This window comes from Diospyros lotus, chromosome 2 (genome assembly GCF_014633365.1).
Source record: "Diospyros lotus cultivar Yz01 chromosome 2, ASM1463336v1, whole genome shotgun sequence".
Taxonomy (NCBI): domain Eukaryota; kingdom Viridiplantae; phylum Streptophyta; class Magnoliopsida; order Ericales; family Ebenaceae; genus Diospyros; species Diospyros lotus.
Genome location: NC_068339.1, coordinates 7,486,493 through 7,507,092, shown reverse-complemented (window position 1 = coordinate 7,507,092; position 20,600 = coordinate 7,486,493). Strand labels below are relative to the sequence as shown.

The following is a 20,600-nucleotide window of genomic DNA, read 5'->3' as shown; positions in this document are numbered from 1 at the left end:
ACGCACCCCGTAACAAACCCCAATTTAGATCTATTCTCAATCGTGGGGTTCGCTTGAAGTGGTTTCCCTAGCCCACTAGTGATAACAACAGTACCTTGTATGGACGTCCCTCCAAATGCACGTTATGAATTTTGACCCTATGGGAATAGAAGAGTGAGATTCTTGTGAGAGGATACCCTAGGTTACAAACCCCAATTTAGATCTATTCTCAACCGTGGGGTTTGCTTGAAGTGGTTTCCCTAGCCCACTAGTGATAACAACAGTACCTTGTATGGACCATCCCTCCAAATGAACGTTATGAATTTTGACCCTATGGGAATAGAAGAGTGAGATTCTTGTGAGAGGATACCCTAGGTTCCCAACATTTAAAAAATAAAGGCTTACTCACAAAGTATCAAGGACCAGTATCAAAAACACCTTTCTAGGTAAATTTTAAAGGTGAGGTAATTACTTTTTATACCCATATATTTTGATTTTGCAGGAAACAAATTATAATTACTTGATATTTGATTATGTGTATTATGTAAATTTGATAATGTGGTTATGTTGTGTTTGGACAAACAATTCTTCAAATTCTGTTATTTCAAATACTTGCATTCAAATTATTCTATTTCTTAAATTCAAATCTAATTAAGGTGGAATTGAACTCAAATTCAAATGTTTCCAATAATACTGTAGCAAACTATGAATTTGAAGTTTAACTGGCATATATAAGAGAATTATGATGCAAACTTTAAAATACAAACTATATATATATATATATATGTTGTCCAAACTGTTACTCCGGGCACCAATGCAATGAATGAATTGTGTAAAATAATTTTTGTTTTTTGTTTTTGTTTAGGACCAGAAGTGTCACTCTCATGGAGTTATGGCTCCATTATTAATATTAAATATTTGGGACCCTTACTTTTAGGTTAGGGTGCCATGAAAATTAAATACCAGAACATGCTGCCACTAAACTAATCCAAGAGGTAAGATTAAATATATATTTTTGAGACATACCCACATGCACATAAAAAAAGTGCGTGGAAATTAGAATTTGAAAATGACCCTTCACCAAAGTGAAGCATCTTACTGAATACTGTCCTCCGTCGACCAACAAATTTGAGATCACACTTTATTTTATATAACAGTAAAAGTTTTTTTTTTTTTTTTGTAAACTTTTGATTCTTTTTTTTTTTTTTGGAAATTATTTAATTTTATAAAATTGGAGCTCTCTATAAATTAATTTCTTTTTCTCAGGATTGCAAGGATTCATGAAGGTTAACTTTGAGTTTAGAATTATGATTTGTACAAAAAGGGAAAAGAAAAAAAGAAAAAAATATTTTTATTCAGAAGCATGGGATATTGATATTGGTCTATATATATGCTTCTGCAGTGAATAGTGATGCAATAGAGAGTGTTTATTACTTGAAGATGATTTTTAGGCCCAATAGCTGCAGGCTTTTTGAATTTCTTAGCTGAAGCCCATATACATTTTCAGGCTCAGCCTCCATTGTTTTCAAATACAATATTTTACTCATTATTATTATTTTATATTTTGATCATCAATGTTTTGAAATTCGAAAGAAAGAAAAAGCATCAAGGTTAATGGTCAAATTGTGATTTATTTTTATTTCATAAATAAATATGTAATAATTAGGATTTAGGTATAAAAAATAAAACCAATAAAGTTCATGACACAATATTATATATAATAGACTTAAAATTTTATTAATTACCATTATACTATAAATCATTCATTAATTACAAAAAAAAAAAATTGAAATTACATCAATAATATCCAACTCACCTATCATTATAAATATTTTATAATTGAATTGTTCTTTTTCTATTTTAAATAGAATAATAATGCTAATTATTGTTAATAGTGAAGATGCAGTAAATATACCTTATTTCGAATAAAATATATTTATTGACTTTATTTTTAATTCCAAGATGATTTATTAGCTAGTTAAATATTTTAAAATATGATATAATTATCATCCATTTAAATTATATAAAAATATATATATTTTTAAATTTTAATTGACTTTATATTATACTCTTCACATTAGAAGTAAGTACTGAAGTAAAGAGAGTGTTGACACACCATCGAAAACCCCCAATTTAAATATATATATATATATATATAAAAAAAAAAAAAACTTATGTATGTGTGGTGGAGGTTGAAGATTATGATAACGGTGAAGAAGCTGTTTAGAAAATGGGAAACAAAAAACAAAAATGTGTGCCGTCAAACGTGACGGTGTTTCTCACGCGCCACGGGGATGTTCTGTTTAGTGCTTGGGCATCCACGCCTTTGGAAGTTTCGAAGCAAGTGGCCACCGCGTCGTACCCTCTTTTCACACACATCACACCACTACTCTCAATAATATTAAACATTAATTTTTAACTTTTTTTTTTAATAAATTATCACTCTTATACGATTTTTCAACGTTCAGTATTCTCAATTTCAATAAAAAAATAAATTATAAATAAAAATTTTATTTTATTACACGAAATTAGACCTATAACCTATTAATATAAATATTAATTTATCGTAATTCTATCACTTAATGTATTTTTAGGCACTCATTTATATCGACTCAAGGTATGCTCTATTAAAGTTTCTATTTTTTTTTAAAAATAATATAAACTTAAATGCTAACTTCTTATAGCAATTTAGTTTCTAAGTTAGTAGTAGTCCAGACAAAATAAATGGTGGATGAATCAAATTTGATTTCTGCAGAACAAAATACTACTTATCTTTTTGTCTGGTTGCAGACGTCCAACATCTACCAAAAGGCCAAGCTCTCTCTCTCTCTCCCTCATCTCTGCCCATGTGCCCCATCTTGAATTCGCAAGCTGTGGTGATCGCCGCTGCCATGGCGGTCTCCGGCACCGTCATCCTCCTTGCTCTACGTCTCCATAAGTCCTTTTATGCCACCGCCCAATTCCCCGTCAGCCAGTCCCCGCCACCTCAATCTCTCCGTTCCTGCCTCACTCCAGGTCCCCCCCCCCACTTTCTCTCTTTCTCTCCACATATCTTCCATGAGCGAAAATGCGCAATTTTGGGTACATTTCAATATACATATATACATACAGACGTATCTTTCTGGGTTTTGTAGAGTGGAAGAAGAGGGAAGACAAGAAAATGAAGAAGAAGAAGAGGGTGCGGTTTGCGGAGGATGTGGTGGACACAGGTGGGAGCAGTGAAGAGTTCCGGAGGCGGCGGCGTTGTAGAAATAGCAACAGTTTGCCTTCAAATTCGTCGTCGAAGCAAGAAGTCGTCGGAGGAATGCCGGCGAACCGTATGGCTCTGTACAATGGGATTCTGAGGGACCGCTGCTTGGTTCATCACCGGTTGGCATACTGGCACTGCTTCTGATTTTTTGTCTTTCTGGACTTGGTGTTTCTGTACAGTTTCTGATTTTGCCCCTCTAGTTTGTGCAAATTACTCTCCCACCCCCCAGGGATTAGTTTGATTTCTCAAGCTCACATGATATGATTGTTAGAACTGTGCTGAAGTGTTAATCGGGAGATATATATATATATATATAATACATGTATTCTTCTTTCCAGTGTTTCGTTTACCTTTCTTGTTGTTGAAGCGCTCATACGAATGATATGAATACATTGTAAAAAAAGATTTTACAAGTGAGAAACGTTGGGATTTTTTAAAATAATTAAAATTCTTTATAACAATAAAGTAAAATAAAATTTGTCATTTAAGTTATAGGACATACATACACGATGTAGGCAAGGCAGAAGAGCTAAGATGACAGCTGGCTGATGAGTCTCTTGACTTAAATCGGTGAGGGAGAAACGGTTGCCGTTTGGGGGAATCATCAGTACTCATGACATGGTAACCAACGATTCGGTTCCCATGGGAACTGCTCACCAGCTGTGAGCTGTTTTTCATGCTACCTAGTTGTTGTTTCAGTGGGAATTGCTCTGCTCGCCGGTTGTTGTTTCCTAGCTAGCTGCTTTCTAATGGCAATGGCAACGGCAACGGTTGGCAAGCCAGCGTTTACCCTCCCAAAATTTTAGATCACCCAGCGACTCCCCTCACTCTTCTCGTGCCAACAAAGCAAAGGAATTTTATTTAACAAAAAATTAGAACAATCTCAACCGAATTAAGGCACTGCAAAAGACAGAATATCAAAGGGAAAAGGCCCTTTCCAAATCTTGTTTGCATATGTATTGATGTTTGCTAAAATTTGGTAGAAAGGAATGAGAACTCTCAAGACTTGCATGTAATCATCCCTCACATTATTTTGATTTTGCTAAAACTCGTAAGATATTGACTAGATTCAACAAATTGAAAAGTTAATGAATGCCTTGTTCCATGTAAACAACAATCAAATTGTCTGCAATTATCACGTAATAAAGTTATTCTATCTTGAGATTACTGTTCTTGCAAAGTCTTCTATTGCTCGTGTTCTTAATTTCGACAAAAAAGATAAATCGTATGTGGAGTATTTGTCTCACTGCGCAGGGTAAAGAATTAAACTCACGACCTACTAGTACGAATCTCAACTTATGATAGCGCAACCACTTAACCTATGCCTTAGGAGCAAAGTTACCCATCTTAACCTCATCACAAGTTGTCCAACCTTTAAATTAGGAATTGACGGGCTTGATGATATGGTTATTTTCTGTTAAGCCTTGAGGACTGGCCCTTGGCCATAAGTCTCAAGCCCAGCCCATCAGTATCACCTGGCAAGTACTTACACTACCCAGTTTAGCAACTCAGCGTTGAAGTCCAAAGTTCAATCCAGACTTCTGTTCCATCAAATCAGGTTATTCTCATTCGACTTATAAACATTAGGGGGAAGGGCCCATGTTTGATAATTATAGTTTGATTTATTATATATGGAAATAAATGTAAATAATATAATAATAATATTAAGAAAGATGTGATTAGGGCTGACAATAAGCCGAGCTAGGCCTAGCTCGAGCTCAGCTCGATTGATTTTAATTTGGCTCATAGCTCGGCTTGGCTCGAAATTAACTATTACCTTATTTTTATGTATATATATATTTAAATAATATATTTATAAAATTATTAAGTATATATTTATATTATTGAGTATTAAGTAATAAATATTTTTTATTTAATAAATTTATAAAATTAATATATATATATATAAGTATATCGAGCTGGCTCGTGAGCCAAATGAGTCGAGCTAATGATAGCTCAAGCTCGACTCATTTACTAAATGAACCAAATATTTGAGTTTAAACTTGACTTATTTGTATTATGAGGTAGGTTATTGAGTCAATTTTCGAGTCGAATCTTGAACTAGCTCACGAGTAACTTGACTCATTGTCAGCCCTAGATGTGATCATTGTATAATGAATTACATGTTAGAATTAGTTACGTAAACTAGCCACCAAACAAAGATTAAGATGTGTTTAAGTGCAATTTATGCACATGAAACTGAAAAATTGGCCACCCACTTCAGTCTTCAGTAACCATTACGTAGAACCTCCACTCCTCAAAACTCAAATTTCTTAAGCAACCAAAAGAGCTGAATACACATTTTAGGACAAGTTCCAACTTTTAATTTTCTTTCAATTTAAAATTTAGAACAAAACTACAATTGAATGTGATTATTGATAAAATTAGAAAATTAATTTAAAATTAAAATTAGATAATATATACTATCAATAAAATAAAGAATTCACTCCAAAAATCAAAAAAGGTAAAACAATGATTCAGATAAAATCTACCCAGTTTGTTGCATATGCTTGGGGATTGGCTTGTTACATCTAAGAAGTGGTGTAATTTTGTAGTGGCCCACTACCGGATAGTCCCGCTAGCATAGGATATCCGAAAGGAGGTCATCACAAGTGTGATATAGAACAATAACATACAACACCATAATACTATCCTTAGATAAACTCAGCGGAAGCTAACATAAAGGTTTACAACATCTTAGACCATAGTCTAAACAAAATGAAATACAAGGGCACTAACAAATTTTACAACATAAAATTTCCTCACACTTGCCCTCATCACAAATGCTAACATAGACCATCTAATTTGGAAGGTCTCTGTACACTTCTAACCCTGGGCTTTAGCCCCACTGGGCTCGCCCTCAACCACTGCTCTACTTGTACCTGGAATGACATGAGAGTAAACAAGGTGAGCCACAAGGCTCAGCAAGTGTATTTATAAAGCATGGAGATATAGAATCAAAGGCAGGGATAATCAAGATAGAATAAACAACTCTATGAGGAGATATTAGTATAACGCGACTCATAAGTTCTCGGTTTACATTAATTTCCCATGCCGTGATTATTACATATATTATGCACTCGTTCCCATGCTCATGCATATGCACCAATAGTAGGGAATTTTTTTGCATAATTCTCAAGGCTCTCACAGCCTATATATATATATATCCATTCATGAATATATATGCATCATGAAAATACATCAACAAATGATAACAATTTGAGCCACGCCTTCTGGGTTGATGGCCACCTCACCCGCGTCAAGCGCTCATAGGATATCCTTTCTCATCCACGGACTTAGCCGTCGCGCAAAATAATAGGTGCGCAAATCAGTATAATCATGCATCACATATGCATATCCCCATTTCATGTCAATCCTCAATGATTAAGAAAAATCTCAAATCATGCTTAACATGCACAATTACATAAATTAAAGTGTGCACTATCTTATGATCACAGGGTAAATTTTAATACATTTATTGACTCATACTTATAGAAATGCCCAAACCAATATTTACGGTATATTTTTACCCCAATAATAATCGCAAGGAATCAAAATTTATACATGCAAGAAACACTAAATCTTGCATGACACTAGACCCTAATGAATAAATGTCATTCCTTAAGAAATGTAGGGTGACACAAAACCCTATTTAGATTTTTGCAATGTTCAACAAGAAAACGAATTAATATTGCAAGATTTATCGAAATAAGGAAAATAAAACCCTTTTATCCAACAATGAGGGTTATCAAGAATAATTCAAAAAAACAATGGAATAACTATACAAAAATCATAATTTTAAACGTAGGAAGGATAGACTACATAGGAAGAGTTGAATAACAACATATTTCAGAAATTTCCAGATTTCAAGCATATTTTCAAAAATCCAACCTGGGCTCAATATTTGGTCAAATACCACAAACGATATACCAAATCAAAGCCTAATGAGTCTAGTTTCTGGAACATCAACTGGATTTGAAATCGGAAATAACCACAAGGAGATATTCCACAAAAACCGAAACAAGGCAGAATTTGTAACAGTAATTTACAGAATTCTACATAGAATTCAACAAGGTTGTTATGGGTACAAATCATAACCAAAAATTTCAAATCTTATACCGAATCGAAGCCCATGAAGTATATTTTATAGAAAAAAATAAATGGATCACAATTTGGATATAACCACAGAGCATTATACCCCAAAAACCGAAGCAAGAACAGATTATTCAAAAACAGAGCAGAAAATTTCCAGATTCTGGGCAAGAATTTACAAGGATACTGTAGGCTCAAAACATAGCCAAAAATTCTAAAAAATTTACCAAATGAAGATTATCAAGTCTAGTTTATATAGAAACAAACGGATCTTGAATCGGATATAACCACAGAGAGTTATACCCTAAAGAGTACAACAAGGTCAGTTTACTCGAAAGCAGTAAAATTTCCAGATCTTAGCAGGGATTTACAAGGCTATAACATGATCAAATCTTAGTCAAAAAAATCGATTCTTGTGTCTAAAATTGAGCTTAAGATGTCTAGTTTACAACCCAACAAATGGATCTCAATTTGGATATAAACACAAGGAGTTATAGACCAAAGAACATAACATGGTCAGTGAATCCGAGAATAAGAATTTAAGAGCAACAACTTAAAAATGAAGGAAACAAGCCTTCTAAGATGGAAACAAGGTTCAAGAACTTGCATTAAAAGATAAAAAAGAGAAGAAAAACTTACACAATCATAAGGAGAAGAAGAAGAAGAAGATCTTGAATTTGAAACAAGAAGGAAGGGAACTTGCCTTAGATGGTTGCAATCCAAAGAGATGAAGACACCCCTTGAAATTGAAAATTCCATAGTCTCCACTTAAAGCTTCAATGAAGAAGAACAATGGAGGAAGAAGAGACAATCGGGAGAGGGAGAAGAAGAAGGGAACAAGAAAGTAAGAAGAAAGAAAAAGAGGAAAAAAAATGTGGGAGACTTGTCTCCCAACTCCTTTCAATCCATCTCCCTTTTAATTTTCTCTAATTTACCCTTCATACTAACACACACAATTCACATATCTCTTACCCATTTTGGTCATTTTACCATTTTCTTAATCTTTTTTTCTTTTTAATTAAGATACCATTCTCTATGCCCATGGCCCAAGCCCAAGTCAAAATATATAGCCCAAGCCCAAGTCAAAATATATGGCCCAATCCAATTAAGGCCCAATGGACTTTTCTTGAGATTTGGGTTCAACCCAATTCATTTACACTTAAGATTTAATTATTTATCAATGGTCTAATTCAAATAAGGCCCAAACCCATTTAGCCCACAACTTTGAGACTTTTTCACACCAAATATTATTTTCATTAATTTACCCCATTACCAACTCATATAATATTTTTAACAATTAATTAATAAAGGCAACAACTCTAATGTACAAACTAAAATACCCATAACACCTAGACCCACTAACGGGTCGTTACAAATTTGTTTCTCTTGTAATTTCATGAGAATTTCATATGTATTTCCCAAAATGGGTAGTCGTTTTCTTGAAATCAATCAATATGAACAGGTACAGCCTTATGGGGGCCAGTCGTAGGTTAGGTGGGAAGTTAGAAATTTCCTCAGATTGCTGTTTGGCTACAGATGCATGAATCTCTTCTTTAGATAGTTGAACTTGAAGGAAAGTTCTCTTACTTGGAGACAAAAAAAAAAAAATGAAAGAGTGGTTGCTCCGCTTTCACCATATACCTGTCTTTGTTAATTAGCGGAGGTTGTTGACTCTAATATGATGATATTTATTTGGTGATAACCATAAAAATATCAGTTTAATTTTATTTTATTTAGTCATTGAACTAACTAACAAAATTTGACTATTCAGAAGCAATAAAAATAATATTCATAAAAAAAACGAGTGCATAATATATAATAATAACAATGATAATGAGAATAAACAAATTAACCAAAAGAAATTAAGAAGATAAAAATTCATTTGAAAATTCTTACCGCAAGTAGATAAGAGTCTCTTATCTTGCTTTATTGACCATTCGAGGGTCGGGAGCTGCAATGAATCTGGCCTTCCAATCTTTTGAAATTTAAGAGATACCCATTTGACCAGTTTATTAGTTAATGACTATTCATTCTGTCATTGTAGATTCTGCTTTGAGATCTGTTTATTGCCAATGTATAAGAACTTGCAGTTTAAATTTTATCACAAATTACGCCTAAAATAAGCAAATTTAAAAAGTTCGTGTGTTACCACTTATGAAAATTGAAAAGTCAAGTAGTAAAAGGAACTTTTTTCATTAGTAAATGAATTCCTTGATAACCATAATCATATATATATATATATATATCCCTCATGCTTAGCAATAGAAAATTAATGAAATTGCTAGACTGTTGGGCTGGGGCGTACACATACACACATACAAAATATCCCAACCACCTCTAACACAGGAAGAAAAATGACAGTTGGCTCCCACAAGATAAATCGAAGCAACACAAGCATAAAAACAGTAAAAGAAGAGGCACAAGGTTTTACCGTGGTTCACCCTAAAATAGGGCTACATCCACGTTGAGTTCCGGTTTAAGGGAGCTCACTGCACTATAATAATGATGATAGATATACACCCTCAACTCCTCAACGCTCAATACAAAATACAGCAAGATAAATATGTAAATCAGTGACAGAAATAGCTTACAACCATAAACGAGCCAACACACAAGATCTGTAGGACTCAAACAACACCAAAGGTAAGGTTGACAGCAGTAGATGGAAGAGATCTGAGAGCGCCAGTGTATCTCCATGAGTCGCAGCTAGGGTTTTAAATAGCCAAGAGAGAAGATCGGTTCTGAGAGAAAATCGGCAGATTTAGGGCTAAGGACGAATGCTGTTGTAACAAACGAAGACCGAGCTTTATATATGGGAGAGCATTGGATGGGCCATCGAGTTAACGGATCACAGGAGGTTGCTGAATGGGCCAAGCCCAATTGCCATCCATCCTTTAAGAGACTGTTGGAGGTTGCTAAGTGGGTTAAGCCCACTAGCCTTCCGTCCAGCAGCCTTGAGTTGGGGCTTCACTATCAACATTCTCCACCTTGAAGACTCAACACAAACCTGTCTAATAGTGCAACATGCTTCAACCTCTTACCTTCATCACTCTAGTTGGTTTTAGGTCAACCAACATCAATATGCAGCAAATCCAAACAGTGTTTGAATTTTGCTGTTGACACCATCTTAGTCCCCATGTTGGCTGGATTTTCTTTAGTAGGAATTTTCTGAATGCTTACCTTTCTTGTTGCAACCTGATCTCTGACATAATGGTATTTTATGTCTATATGTTTTGATCGTTCATGGTACACCGGATTTTTACACAAGTGTATAGCACTCTGATTGTCACAAAATATGTCAACATTTCTTACCAGTAAGTGGATTTCAGATAGTATACCTTGAAGCCAAATGGCTTCCTTGAATGCATCAGTCAAAGCCACGTATTCAGCCTCAGTGGAAGACAGTGCAACCAATGGCTGCAGCTGTGCTTTCCAGCTGATGCAATTGCCTCCAAGAGAAAACATATAGGCTGTTGTGGATTTTCTAGTGTCACGATCACCTGCAAAATCAGAGTCTACATACCCAACAAGATCTAGATTTTCACCTCTCTTCATATAACTTAACCCTACTCCGGTTGTACCTTTAATATATCTCAGAACATATTTCAGTGCATCCCAATGTGATTTTCCAGGATTAGACATAAAACGGCTAAGCAATGAAATAGAATATGCAAGGTCAGGTCTAGTGCTTATCATTGAATACATGATAGTCCCTATTACATTAGCATAAGGAATATCTTCCATTTTAATATGTTCAGCATCAGTTTTAGGGCATTGAGATTTTGATAAAATAAAATGTCCAGCTAAGGGGGTGTTTACAGGTTTACAGCCAGCCATGCCAAACTTGATTATTGTTTTTTCCAAATAATTATGCTGATGAATTTTCATAAAATATTTGCTTCTATTCCTTTCAATTTTCATGCCAAGAATTTTATTTGCAGGACCTAAGTCTTTCATATCAAAATTGTCATTTAATTGAGACTTTAGGTTTTTAATTTTAACCTTAGATTTGCTAATCAATAGAATGTCATCAACATAAAGAAGCAAGTATACAGGTTCATCAGATATTATAAAGTAAAAACAGGCATCATAGTTGCTCCTAATGAAACCAGCTTTTAATGCAAAATCATCAAACTTTTTATACCATTGCCGTGGGGATTGTTTTAATCCATATAGAGATTTTTTAAGTAAGCAAACATGTTTTGGATGAGCAGGATCTACATATCCAACAGGTTGATCCATATATATAAGTTCTTCTAGGTCCCCATGTAAGAAAGCTGTTTTAACATCTAATTGCTCTAGTTCTAGGTCAAAATGAGCAACAATAGCTAGCATCAATCGAATTGTTTTAAACCTTACAACTGGTGAAAAAATTTCAGTATAATCTATCCCTTCCCTTTGGGTAAACCCCTTAGCAACTAGGCGAGCCTTATACCTAATAGGATCAGATTTGTTCATTCCCTCTTTCAGTTTATATAGCCACTTACACTTTACCAACTTATGGTTTTTAGGCTTTGCAACCAGCTTCCACGTTCCATTTAATTTTAAAGATGCCATTTCCTCATCCATGGCTTGTTTCCATTTTTGGTGTTCATGTGATTTAATGGCCTCTTCATAACAAGAAGGTTCAGTAGATTTCATTTCAGCTCCTGCTATAAGAGCACAGTAGATTAAATCAGCATAGCCAAACCTAGCAGGTGGTCTTATTTCTCTACGACTTCTATCTCTAGTAAGCTGATAGTTGCTGAGATCTGATTGAGGGGTGTCTTCAGCCACCTCTTCAACTTCAATTTCACTATGGTTAGGCTCAGGATTTTCTTCTAAGTGCTCAAAATTTCCTCCTAAGTTACTGTCTAATACTGGATCAGACTCCTGAGGATCAGGAACTGTCAGCTGGTCATGGGTACCAGCTCGGTGCTCCACCTCAATATAATTTCCACCTCTATGTTCATAATGTTCTGAAGTTTCTTCTATTTTATTTGAGGATTTGCAAGGGAAGTTATCTTCATTGAATACAACATCCCTACTTATTATAATTTTTACTCCACCTGAAGTCCTATCCCATAGCCGGTATCCCTTAGTCCCTTCTTGGTATCCTAAGAATATACACTTCTTAGATCTAGGGTCCAACTTACCCTCAGACTGGTGAGCAAAGGCCTCACACCCAAAAACTTTAAGGTGATTGTAGTTTAGCTTTCTCTTGGTCCATTTTTCTTCTGGGCAAACAAGTTTTAATGCGGTTGAAGGACTCCTATTTACTATATATGCAGCTGTGTTTAGTGCTTCCCCCCATAAAGATTTAGGCAAGTTAGCAGTAAGTAATAAACATCTGACTTTTTCTAATAAAGTTCTATTCATCCTCTCAGCTACCCCATTTTGTTGGGGTGTATATCTTACTGTTCTATGCCTAAGTATGCCTTGGGAACTACAATATTTGTTAAATTCTTTGCTGCAAAACTCTAACCCATTATCTGTTCTTAAAATTTTAATTTTTCTTTCTGATTGATTTTCTACTAGAGTTTTCCATGACTTAAATTTGTCTAATGTCTGATCTTTAGATTTAAGTAAGAAAACCCAGACCTTCCTAGTATAATCATCAATAATAGAGAGAAAATACCTGTTTCCACCTTGAGTAGGTGTTTGAGATGGACCCCAAAGATCTGCATGTAAGTATTCTAGGCATGCCTTCGCAAGGTGAGTTCCTTTAGGGAAGCTCAACCTGCGTTGCTTGCCAAGGATACATGACTCACAAAAATTTATAGAGTCAGGTGTTAGAGAACCTAGGTAGCCTTGGCTTGATAAAGCCTGCATACCTTTCAAGCTCATATGACCAAGTCTCAAGTGCCATAGATCTGTTCCCTCAGATTTAACAGTGTATGCAGCAGGCAAGTATGAAGAACAACAACCATTCAAAATATATAAACCATTTTTCTTGGTACCAGAAAGAACTAACTTATCATTCTTAAATACAAACAATGAACCTCTTTCAGCTTTATAAGATAATCCTTGTTCATCTAAAGTACCAAGTGATATTAGGTTTCTTTTTAAATTTGGCACATATCTTACCCCTGTGAGAATTCTTAAGTTGTTGTCATGAAGTTTAAGTGATATGTCCCCTATGCCTTCTACTTTGCATGAATGATTGTTTCCCATATAAACTGTTCCCTTTTCATTATCATCAAAGTTATGAAACCATTCTAGGTTAGGACTCATATGAAAAGAACATCCTGAATCCATAATCCATTCACTAGAGGAAGTTTCAGAAACAGTTTAGACTTCTGCTAAACAATTTGAGGTTCCTACAGGATCAGTTGGGTTTGCCTTTTGATTTTGTCTCTTTAAGTCATAGCAGTACTTTTTAATATGGCCTTCCTTACCGCAATGATAACATTTCCATTTAGGTTTTTGTTTTCCTTTGTTATCCTTTTTCTTGCCCTTAGAGTTAAATCCATTAGATGGTTCAGAATTAAATTGCTTCTTATGAAATTTCCCTTTTGTGAATAGGGCATTACCATGTTTCTTAGAGGCATTTAATTCTAGTTCTCTAGCCTTTAGCCCTGAAATAACTAATTCAAGTGTAGGGACTATACCAGTGTATTGGAGAGCATGTTTTACCACATTATAATCATCAGGCAGAGAATTTAGTAAGATCATTGCTTCACTAGTGTCTCCTAATGCTTGATCAGTTCCCCTTAGAAGAAGAGACAACCTAGTAAACTCATCTATGTTTTCATCCATAGACTTAGAGGTGTCCATTTTGAAATTAAATAACAGACCTTTGAGATAAACTAAATTAGGGGCAGCCATAACAGCATATAAAGATTCTAGTTTATTCCAAAGGTCAAGAGGTGAGGTTATTCCATCTACTTTTCGAATGACAGTGTCACCTAGATGCAGAAAAATAAGGTTATAAGCCTCTTCCCTAATCTCAGCTGTCTGAGCTAATTGTTCCCTAGTCCATTTCCTATCATCTGGTTCTAGGGCAATTGCCAGTTTATGATGTGAGAGCAGAACCCTCATCTTTTTCTTCCAACTCCCAAAATCCCCTTTACCATCGAAAACCCCAATATCAAACCTAGTGGTAGTCATCTTGCAATCGGATACCCTAACCCCTGGTCACTACTAGAGATTTTCTCAGTAAACCCTCACTGACTGAATCTCTCATAAAAAACCCTAGAGGACAGTTACCCAAACACGAACAGAAAACAAACAGCAAGATAAACAAGGTAATCGATTTAGGGCTCTGATACCACTGTTGGGCTGGGGCGTACACATACACACATACAAAATATCCCAACCACCTCTAACACAGGAAGAAAAATGACAGTTTGTTCCCACAAGATAAATCGAAGCAACACAAGCATAAAAACAGTAAAAGAAGAGGCACAAGGTTTTACCGTGGTTCACCCTAAAATAGGGCTACATCCACGTTGAGTTCCGGTTTAAGGGAGCTCACTGCACTATAATAATGATGATAGATATACACCCTCAACTCCTCAACGCTCAATACAAAATACAGCAAGATAAATATGTAAATCAGTGACAGAAATAGCTTACAACCATAAACGAGCCAACACACAAGATCTGTAGGACTCAAACAGCACCAAAGGTAAGGTTGACAGCAGTAGATGGAAGAGATCTGAGAGCGCCAGTGTATCTCCATGAGTCGCAGCTAGGGTTTTAAATAGCCAAGAGAGAAGATCGGTTCTGAGAGAAAATCGGCAGATTTAGGACTAAGGACGAATGCTGTTGTAACAAACGAAGACCGAGCTTTATATATGGGAGAGCATTGGATGGGCCATCGAGTTAACGGATCACAAGAGGTTGCTGAATGGGCCAAGCCCAATTGCCATCCATCCTTTAAGAGACTCCTGGAGGTTGCTAAGTGGGTCAAGCCCACTAGCCTTCCATCCAGCAGCCTTGAGTTGGGGCTTCACTATCAACATAGACATTGATTGAAAAGAAAATCGAGAGACTTTCTTATTGCAAGAAGCAGTCAAATAACAGGTACATCAAACAAGCTATATAAATAATTATAACAAAAATAATTAGAAACAGGCACGCCTACACCTGCCAGCTATACAACGCAAATAGTAAAAATATGTACAATATCTAATACACCCTCTCAAGATGGACTCTGAATATATCCTTGATAGCCATATATATTGGACAAGAGTGGAAACAGCATAGAAAAAGGCAGAGCTTTAGTGAAAGCATCGGCTAACTGGTGCTTAAAAGCGTATGGGCATAAGCTTGATCAACCCTTGAGAAACCTTATCCCGAAAAATGGGATTGGAAGCAATTTGAACCGTTGCCTGATTGTCACATAAAAGAAATGGCGGGGATGAAACAGTTACATGAAAGTCCTGAAGCGACTATTGGAGCCAAACCAATTCATTGGCAGTGGAAGCTAATGCATGGCATTCAGCTTCAGCAAGACAAACGAGATACAGTAGATTGTTTCTTAGCCTTCCAAGAAACAAGGGAATCTACAAAAGCCAGTGACTGAGCGTTGCATGTCCAAGCAAGAACACCAATCTGCATCAAAAAAGGCCTTTAAACAAATAGGAGAAAAATAAGCCCCGACCAAGATGAGACTTGATATAGCGAAGCAAATGATGAGTAGCTTGCAGGTGAGGCAGGCAAGGCTGAGCCAAAAATTGACTCAATCTATGAACAACAAACGTGATATCAGGTCGTGTTAAAGTCAAATAGAGAAGATGGCCAATAAGACGTTTGTAGGCAGAAACATCAGTGAGTAAATCACCCTCAAAAGCACTAATGGAAGCCTTAGGATCCATAGGAACATAAGTCGGTTTGCAAGCTAAGTAACCAGTGTCCTCAAGTAACTGCAGAGCTTACTTTCTTTGAGATAGAACAAAGTTGCTGGCAGATCTAGCAATTTCAAGTCCAAGGAAACACTTCATACAACCCAAGTCTTTGAGGTTGAATTGACTACTAAGATAGGAATATAGGACTTTAAAGAGTCAATAACTTGAGAACTTGGACCTGTGATGACTATATTCTCAACATACACAAAAAGAGTAACAAAAGAAGAACCAGACCCTTTAGTAAACAGAGAGTAATCAGCTTTCGATTGAGAAAACCCAAATGCAACAAAAGCTAGAGAGAATTTAGAATACCACAGCCTCGAGACTTGTTTAAGGCCATAGATAGATTTGTGGAGTTTGCAAACTAAGGTACCAGCCTTAAGAGAAGACTCCCCCTGTTTGTGGTAACCAAGAGGAAAATCCTTCACATCAAGTTGAACAAGTTGCCAGTGTTGACTAGTAGCCAATGCCAACAAAACTTTAACTGTAACAAACTTAGCAACAGAGGAAAATGTGTTAAAAAAATCAAGCCCTTCTTATTGGGTATAACCCTTAGCAACTAACCGAGCCTTATATCGTTCTATAGTACCATTAAACCCATATTTGATTTTATAAATCCATCTGCAACCAATAGAGTGTTTTCCGGGTGGAAGATAAACAACTGACCATGTATGATTGGCTTCCATAGCAGCCAATTCATCACGCATAGCATACCTCCAGTGCTGAAACTTAACAGTTTGATGATAAAACTATGGCTCATATTGAGTGGAAACATTCAGCACAAAATTATTGTGAGAAGAAGAAAGAGAATCATAGGACAGTTACTTAGACAAAGGATAAGAGGTATTACATGTAGGCATGGTTGTTTGAGTCAATAAATTGCAGTGAAAGTCACGTAGATAAGATGGAGGTTTAGTGATTCTCAAGGACTTGCGAATAGAAGGAACTTGAGGCAATGGAATAGAGGAATTAAGCAGAGGAGAATCAATGGGTTGATCAAGAGAAAAAGTAGCCTGTTCAGTAGGAATTGTAGGAAAAGAAGGACAAGGATCAAAAAAAGGAACAAGTAAAACAATGTCAGGAAAAGGGTCCACTAAATTTTCAAAAGGAACCACAGTGTGAAAGGGGAAGATGTCTTCATGGAAAAGAGAAACAAAGACTTGTTTGGATTGGAGATCATAAAGTTGTAGCCCTTGATGCCTAGAGGATAACCAAGGAAAACACCCAGTCGTGCTCTAGGGTGAAATTTGGTGCGATGAGTAGTGAGTGTAGAAGCAAAGGTTAAACACCTAAAAATCTATGGGAATAGTCTACAGCAGATTGATACAAAATTTCACAAGGGGCTTTATTTTGAAGCAAAAGTGAAGATGTTCGATTGATGAGAAATGTAGCTGAGGACACATTCAGTCCCAAACTCAAGAGGGACCCTAGACTGAAAATAAAGAGCACGAGCTACATTCAACAAATGTTGATGCTTTCTTTCTACCACAAAATTTTGTTGAGGTCTTTCCACACAAGAAAATTGATGCAACACTCCATTTTCATTAAAAAAAAAATCAGCGAATGCTAATTCTGGGGCATTATCAAATTTGAAGCTTTTGATGGTAATTTTGAACTGAGTAGAAACCATATTAAGGAACTTGGGAATAACAGAAATAACATCTTACTTTTGTTTAAGCAAAAATATCCATGTAAAACGGTTGCAATCATCCGCCAATGTTGAGAAAAATCGGTGACCAGAATGAGCTGTAACATTATAAGGCCCCCAAATATCATAATGAACCAAGTCAAAAGGAGACTTAGCCATATGATTGTGTGACTCAAATGATAACCTTCTTTGCTTAGCTAAAGGACAAATATAACAAGGAGTGACTTTATTAAACTTTGTTATATCACAATGTAACCTTTCTTACAACTCATGTAATTTGGAGTATTACAAATGCCCGAATTTATTATGCCAAATGTTGGCTGAAACAGTGTTTACATGGGTAGAAACTAAGGAATTACATGCTACATTATTGAAACTTAGAGTAGTAGAATTAAGCACATATAGGCCCTCCAATCTGTCACCCTTGCCAATCATCCTCTTATTGTGTAGATCCTTAAAGAAGAACCAATCATGAAGGAAACTAATAGTAAGCTGAGAATCTTTCGTAAGGGCACTTACAGAGAGTAAATTGAACTTGAAGTGTGGTACAAACAACACATTTTTGAAGTCTAACATCACCAGAAAAATTTACAAGGATGCAAGAATGATCAGGCAATATCTAATAGTGGAATTCCGAATTAACTTTAGAGAAACAAAAGCATTAACATTGGAACAAATGTGCTGAGTAGCTTCTGAATCAACTATCCAATATTGAAGAGAGCATGGTTGTTAAACACTAGATTTTACGGGTACGATTTTACGATTTTGAAGTTGAATCGCACTCGATTTTACGATTTTACATGTTGAACACCCTTTTACAATTTTACGATTTTAACAACCTTGGAAGAGAGGATAAAATAGGACATAGAGATACTGAAAAACAAGTACCTATGGTGAAAGGAATACTTGCACCATCAGTGTCACCAGGAGGCTCGAGGGAATTAGCCAGATAATACAAAAATCATTTGTTGGAACTAATTTGTGTTAAGACTCAATATTAAGTTCCAATCGCATCCTAAGAGTCAGATTTAGGCTTAGAATGCGAGACTTGATTGACGACAATATTATTATTAGAATGAGAGATTATTATTTCTTTGTCTCAGTTGATAACCAGGAGGATACCCATTAAGCTTGTAGCATTTGTTAGTGGTATGACCATGAATTTGACAATGAGTACATAAAGGTCTATCTTTCCTAGGAGGACTATAATACCTGACATTTTTAGACTTAAAATATTCAAGAAAACAAGAAATTGCAAAGGATTATGAAAGTTTTAAGATAAAAATTTAATTTTTGAACTAAGGGTAAAATTGTAATTTTAAAAATTGAGTAAAATTGTAATTCTTGAAAAAGAAACCCAGGAACAACTTTAATTTACTAAAAGATTTAAGAATTGATGAGATTCAAGGAAAGTTCAGGGACCTAAATGAAATAAATTTCAAACTTCATTCCAACATGACTTTGGATTTTAAAACTTCTTAAATATGGTTTTGGATTTCAAATATTATTCAATTTAGTTTTGGACAAGTGACGACATAGGATTGGGAAAAAGAATCAAGGCCGCACATGGAGGGATAAGTGGCAGGGTATGTGGTGACACGAGATTGGCCCGAGATTTCTATAAATAGGACCAAGGATTGCATCCCAAGCCATACCAAGAAGATTAAGCCAAAATTATGTTGGGTTTGAGGGGTTGTGAGGAGAAAGATAAGATCTTGAGAGTAAGGGAACAATTATGCAAAAATAATGAGAGAAATCAGTAGAGAAATGAGAGAGAACGGGCTTCGCTGGAATTTTTGGATTCTCCTCGGAGTTCGTGTCAAATAGTCAGAAAAACCATGAGGTAAGTCTGATTTCTTGTTATATTCTAGTATAGGGGAAAGGAATGGACCTTTAGATTCAAACGGGAGTTGAATCAGAGCTAAAACAAGGGAAATATGGCTAAAAAACAAGAATGACCACTTGTTATCGCTAGAGAAGAAAAAGGCACGTGCAGTACACGCGCCAGCAGGGGCTACGCATAGCAACGCGTGGGGCCTCTTCTCTCGATGCGTGAATAACCCCTTTTTGCCTGAAATTTTGCATATGAACTCATCTTTTAATGACCTACAACCCTATATAAAAAATATTTGATGTTTGGTTTACAAAAATTAGTATTTTCTGTAGAAAGCTAGATTTGTTAACTATGAATAATACACCTAGGAGGTAAACAGTCAAGGTGAGTGATTTATGCATGCTTCTTGCTTCCTTTTGATCACTCTTGATTTCATTTGTGGGTGGTTTATTGTTTACATCTCATATTTTTTATGTTTCAAGCATATTCTTTCCACTTTGTTGCATTATGTTTGAACACAATGACTCTCGTGCGTGACTTGTGGCATACATATCATATTCATTTTGCTTTGTCATATATTATGTTGTTTGGTGATCGTGGCTAGTTGGTGGCTTGTAATGTGTGAATTACCACGAGACCTGTGTAAGGGGACTGACCACATGGGCGTGTATAAGGGGGCTACCTCGAGTTTGTGTAAAGGGGCCGAGGGGTTCAAACATGGCAAGTAAGAAGGCTATCTCGTGCCTGTGTAAGGGGGCCGAGAGGTTCAAACATGGCAATATCCTAGCATGGCTATCATATGAGAAGTTTTATATTAACATGATCTTGAGGGATTTCATACTTATTTCTGTATATTTCTTGGCATAACTGCATATTGTTTTTGCATGCATTGTTTCCTTTCTTGTACCACTTATTTAGATATAACTATCTAATTTGGGTGTTTCATACCCCTGAAATATTCAACGT

General features: G+C 35.7%; 1 protein-coding gene across 1 annotated transcript; it reads left to right on the top strand.

Annotated features, from left to right (window-relative positions):
• Positions 1-2,763: 2,763 nt before the first annotated feature.
• On the top strand, positions 2,764-3,470 carry LOC127795403 (uncharacterized). Its single transcript, XM_052327058.1, has 2 exons — positions 2,764-2,994; positions 3,114-3,470. The coding sequence occupies exons 1-2, from the start codon at positions 2,826-2,828 to the stop codon at positions 3,371-3,373; spliced, it is 429 nt and encodes a 142-aa protein (XP_052183018.1). The 5' UTR covers positions 2,764-2,825; the 3' UTR covers positions 3,374-3,470.
• The last annotated feature ends 17,130 nt before the right edge of the window (positions 3,471-20,600 follow it).

Bases quoted from the DNA above. Each gene is read 5' to 3' on its own strand.
- LOC127795403 (XM_052327058.1), top strand. From the start codon at position 2,826: ATGTGCCCCATCTTGAATTCGCAAGCTGTGGTGATCGCCGCTGCCATG. The intron at 2,995-3,113 runs GTCCCCCCCCCC...TGGGTTTTGTAG, and splicing joins CCGTTCCTGCCTCACTCCAG to AGTGGAAGAAGAGGGAAGAC.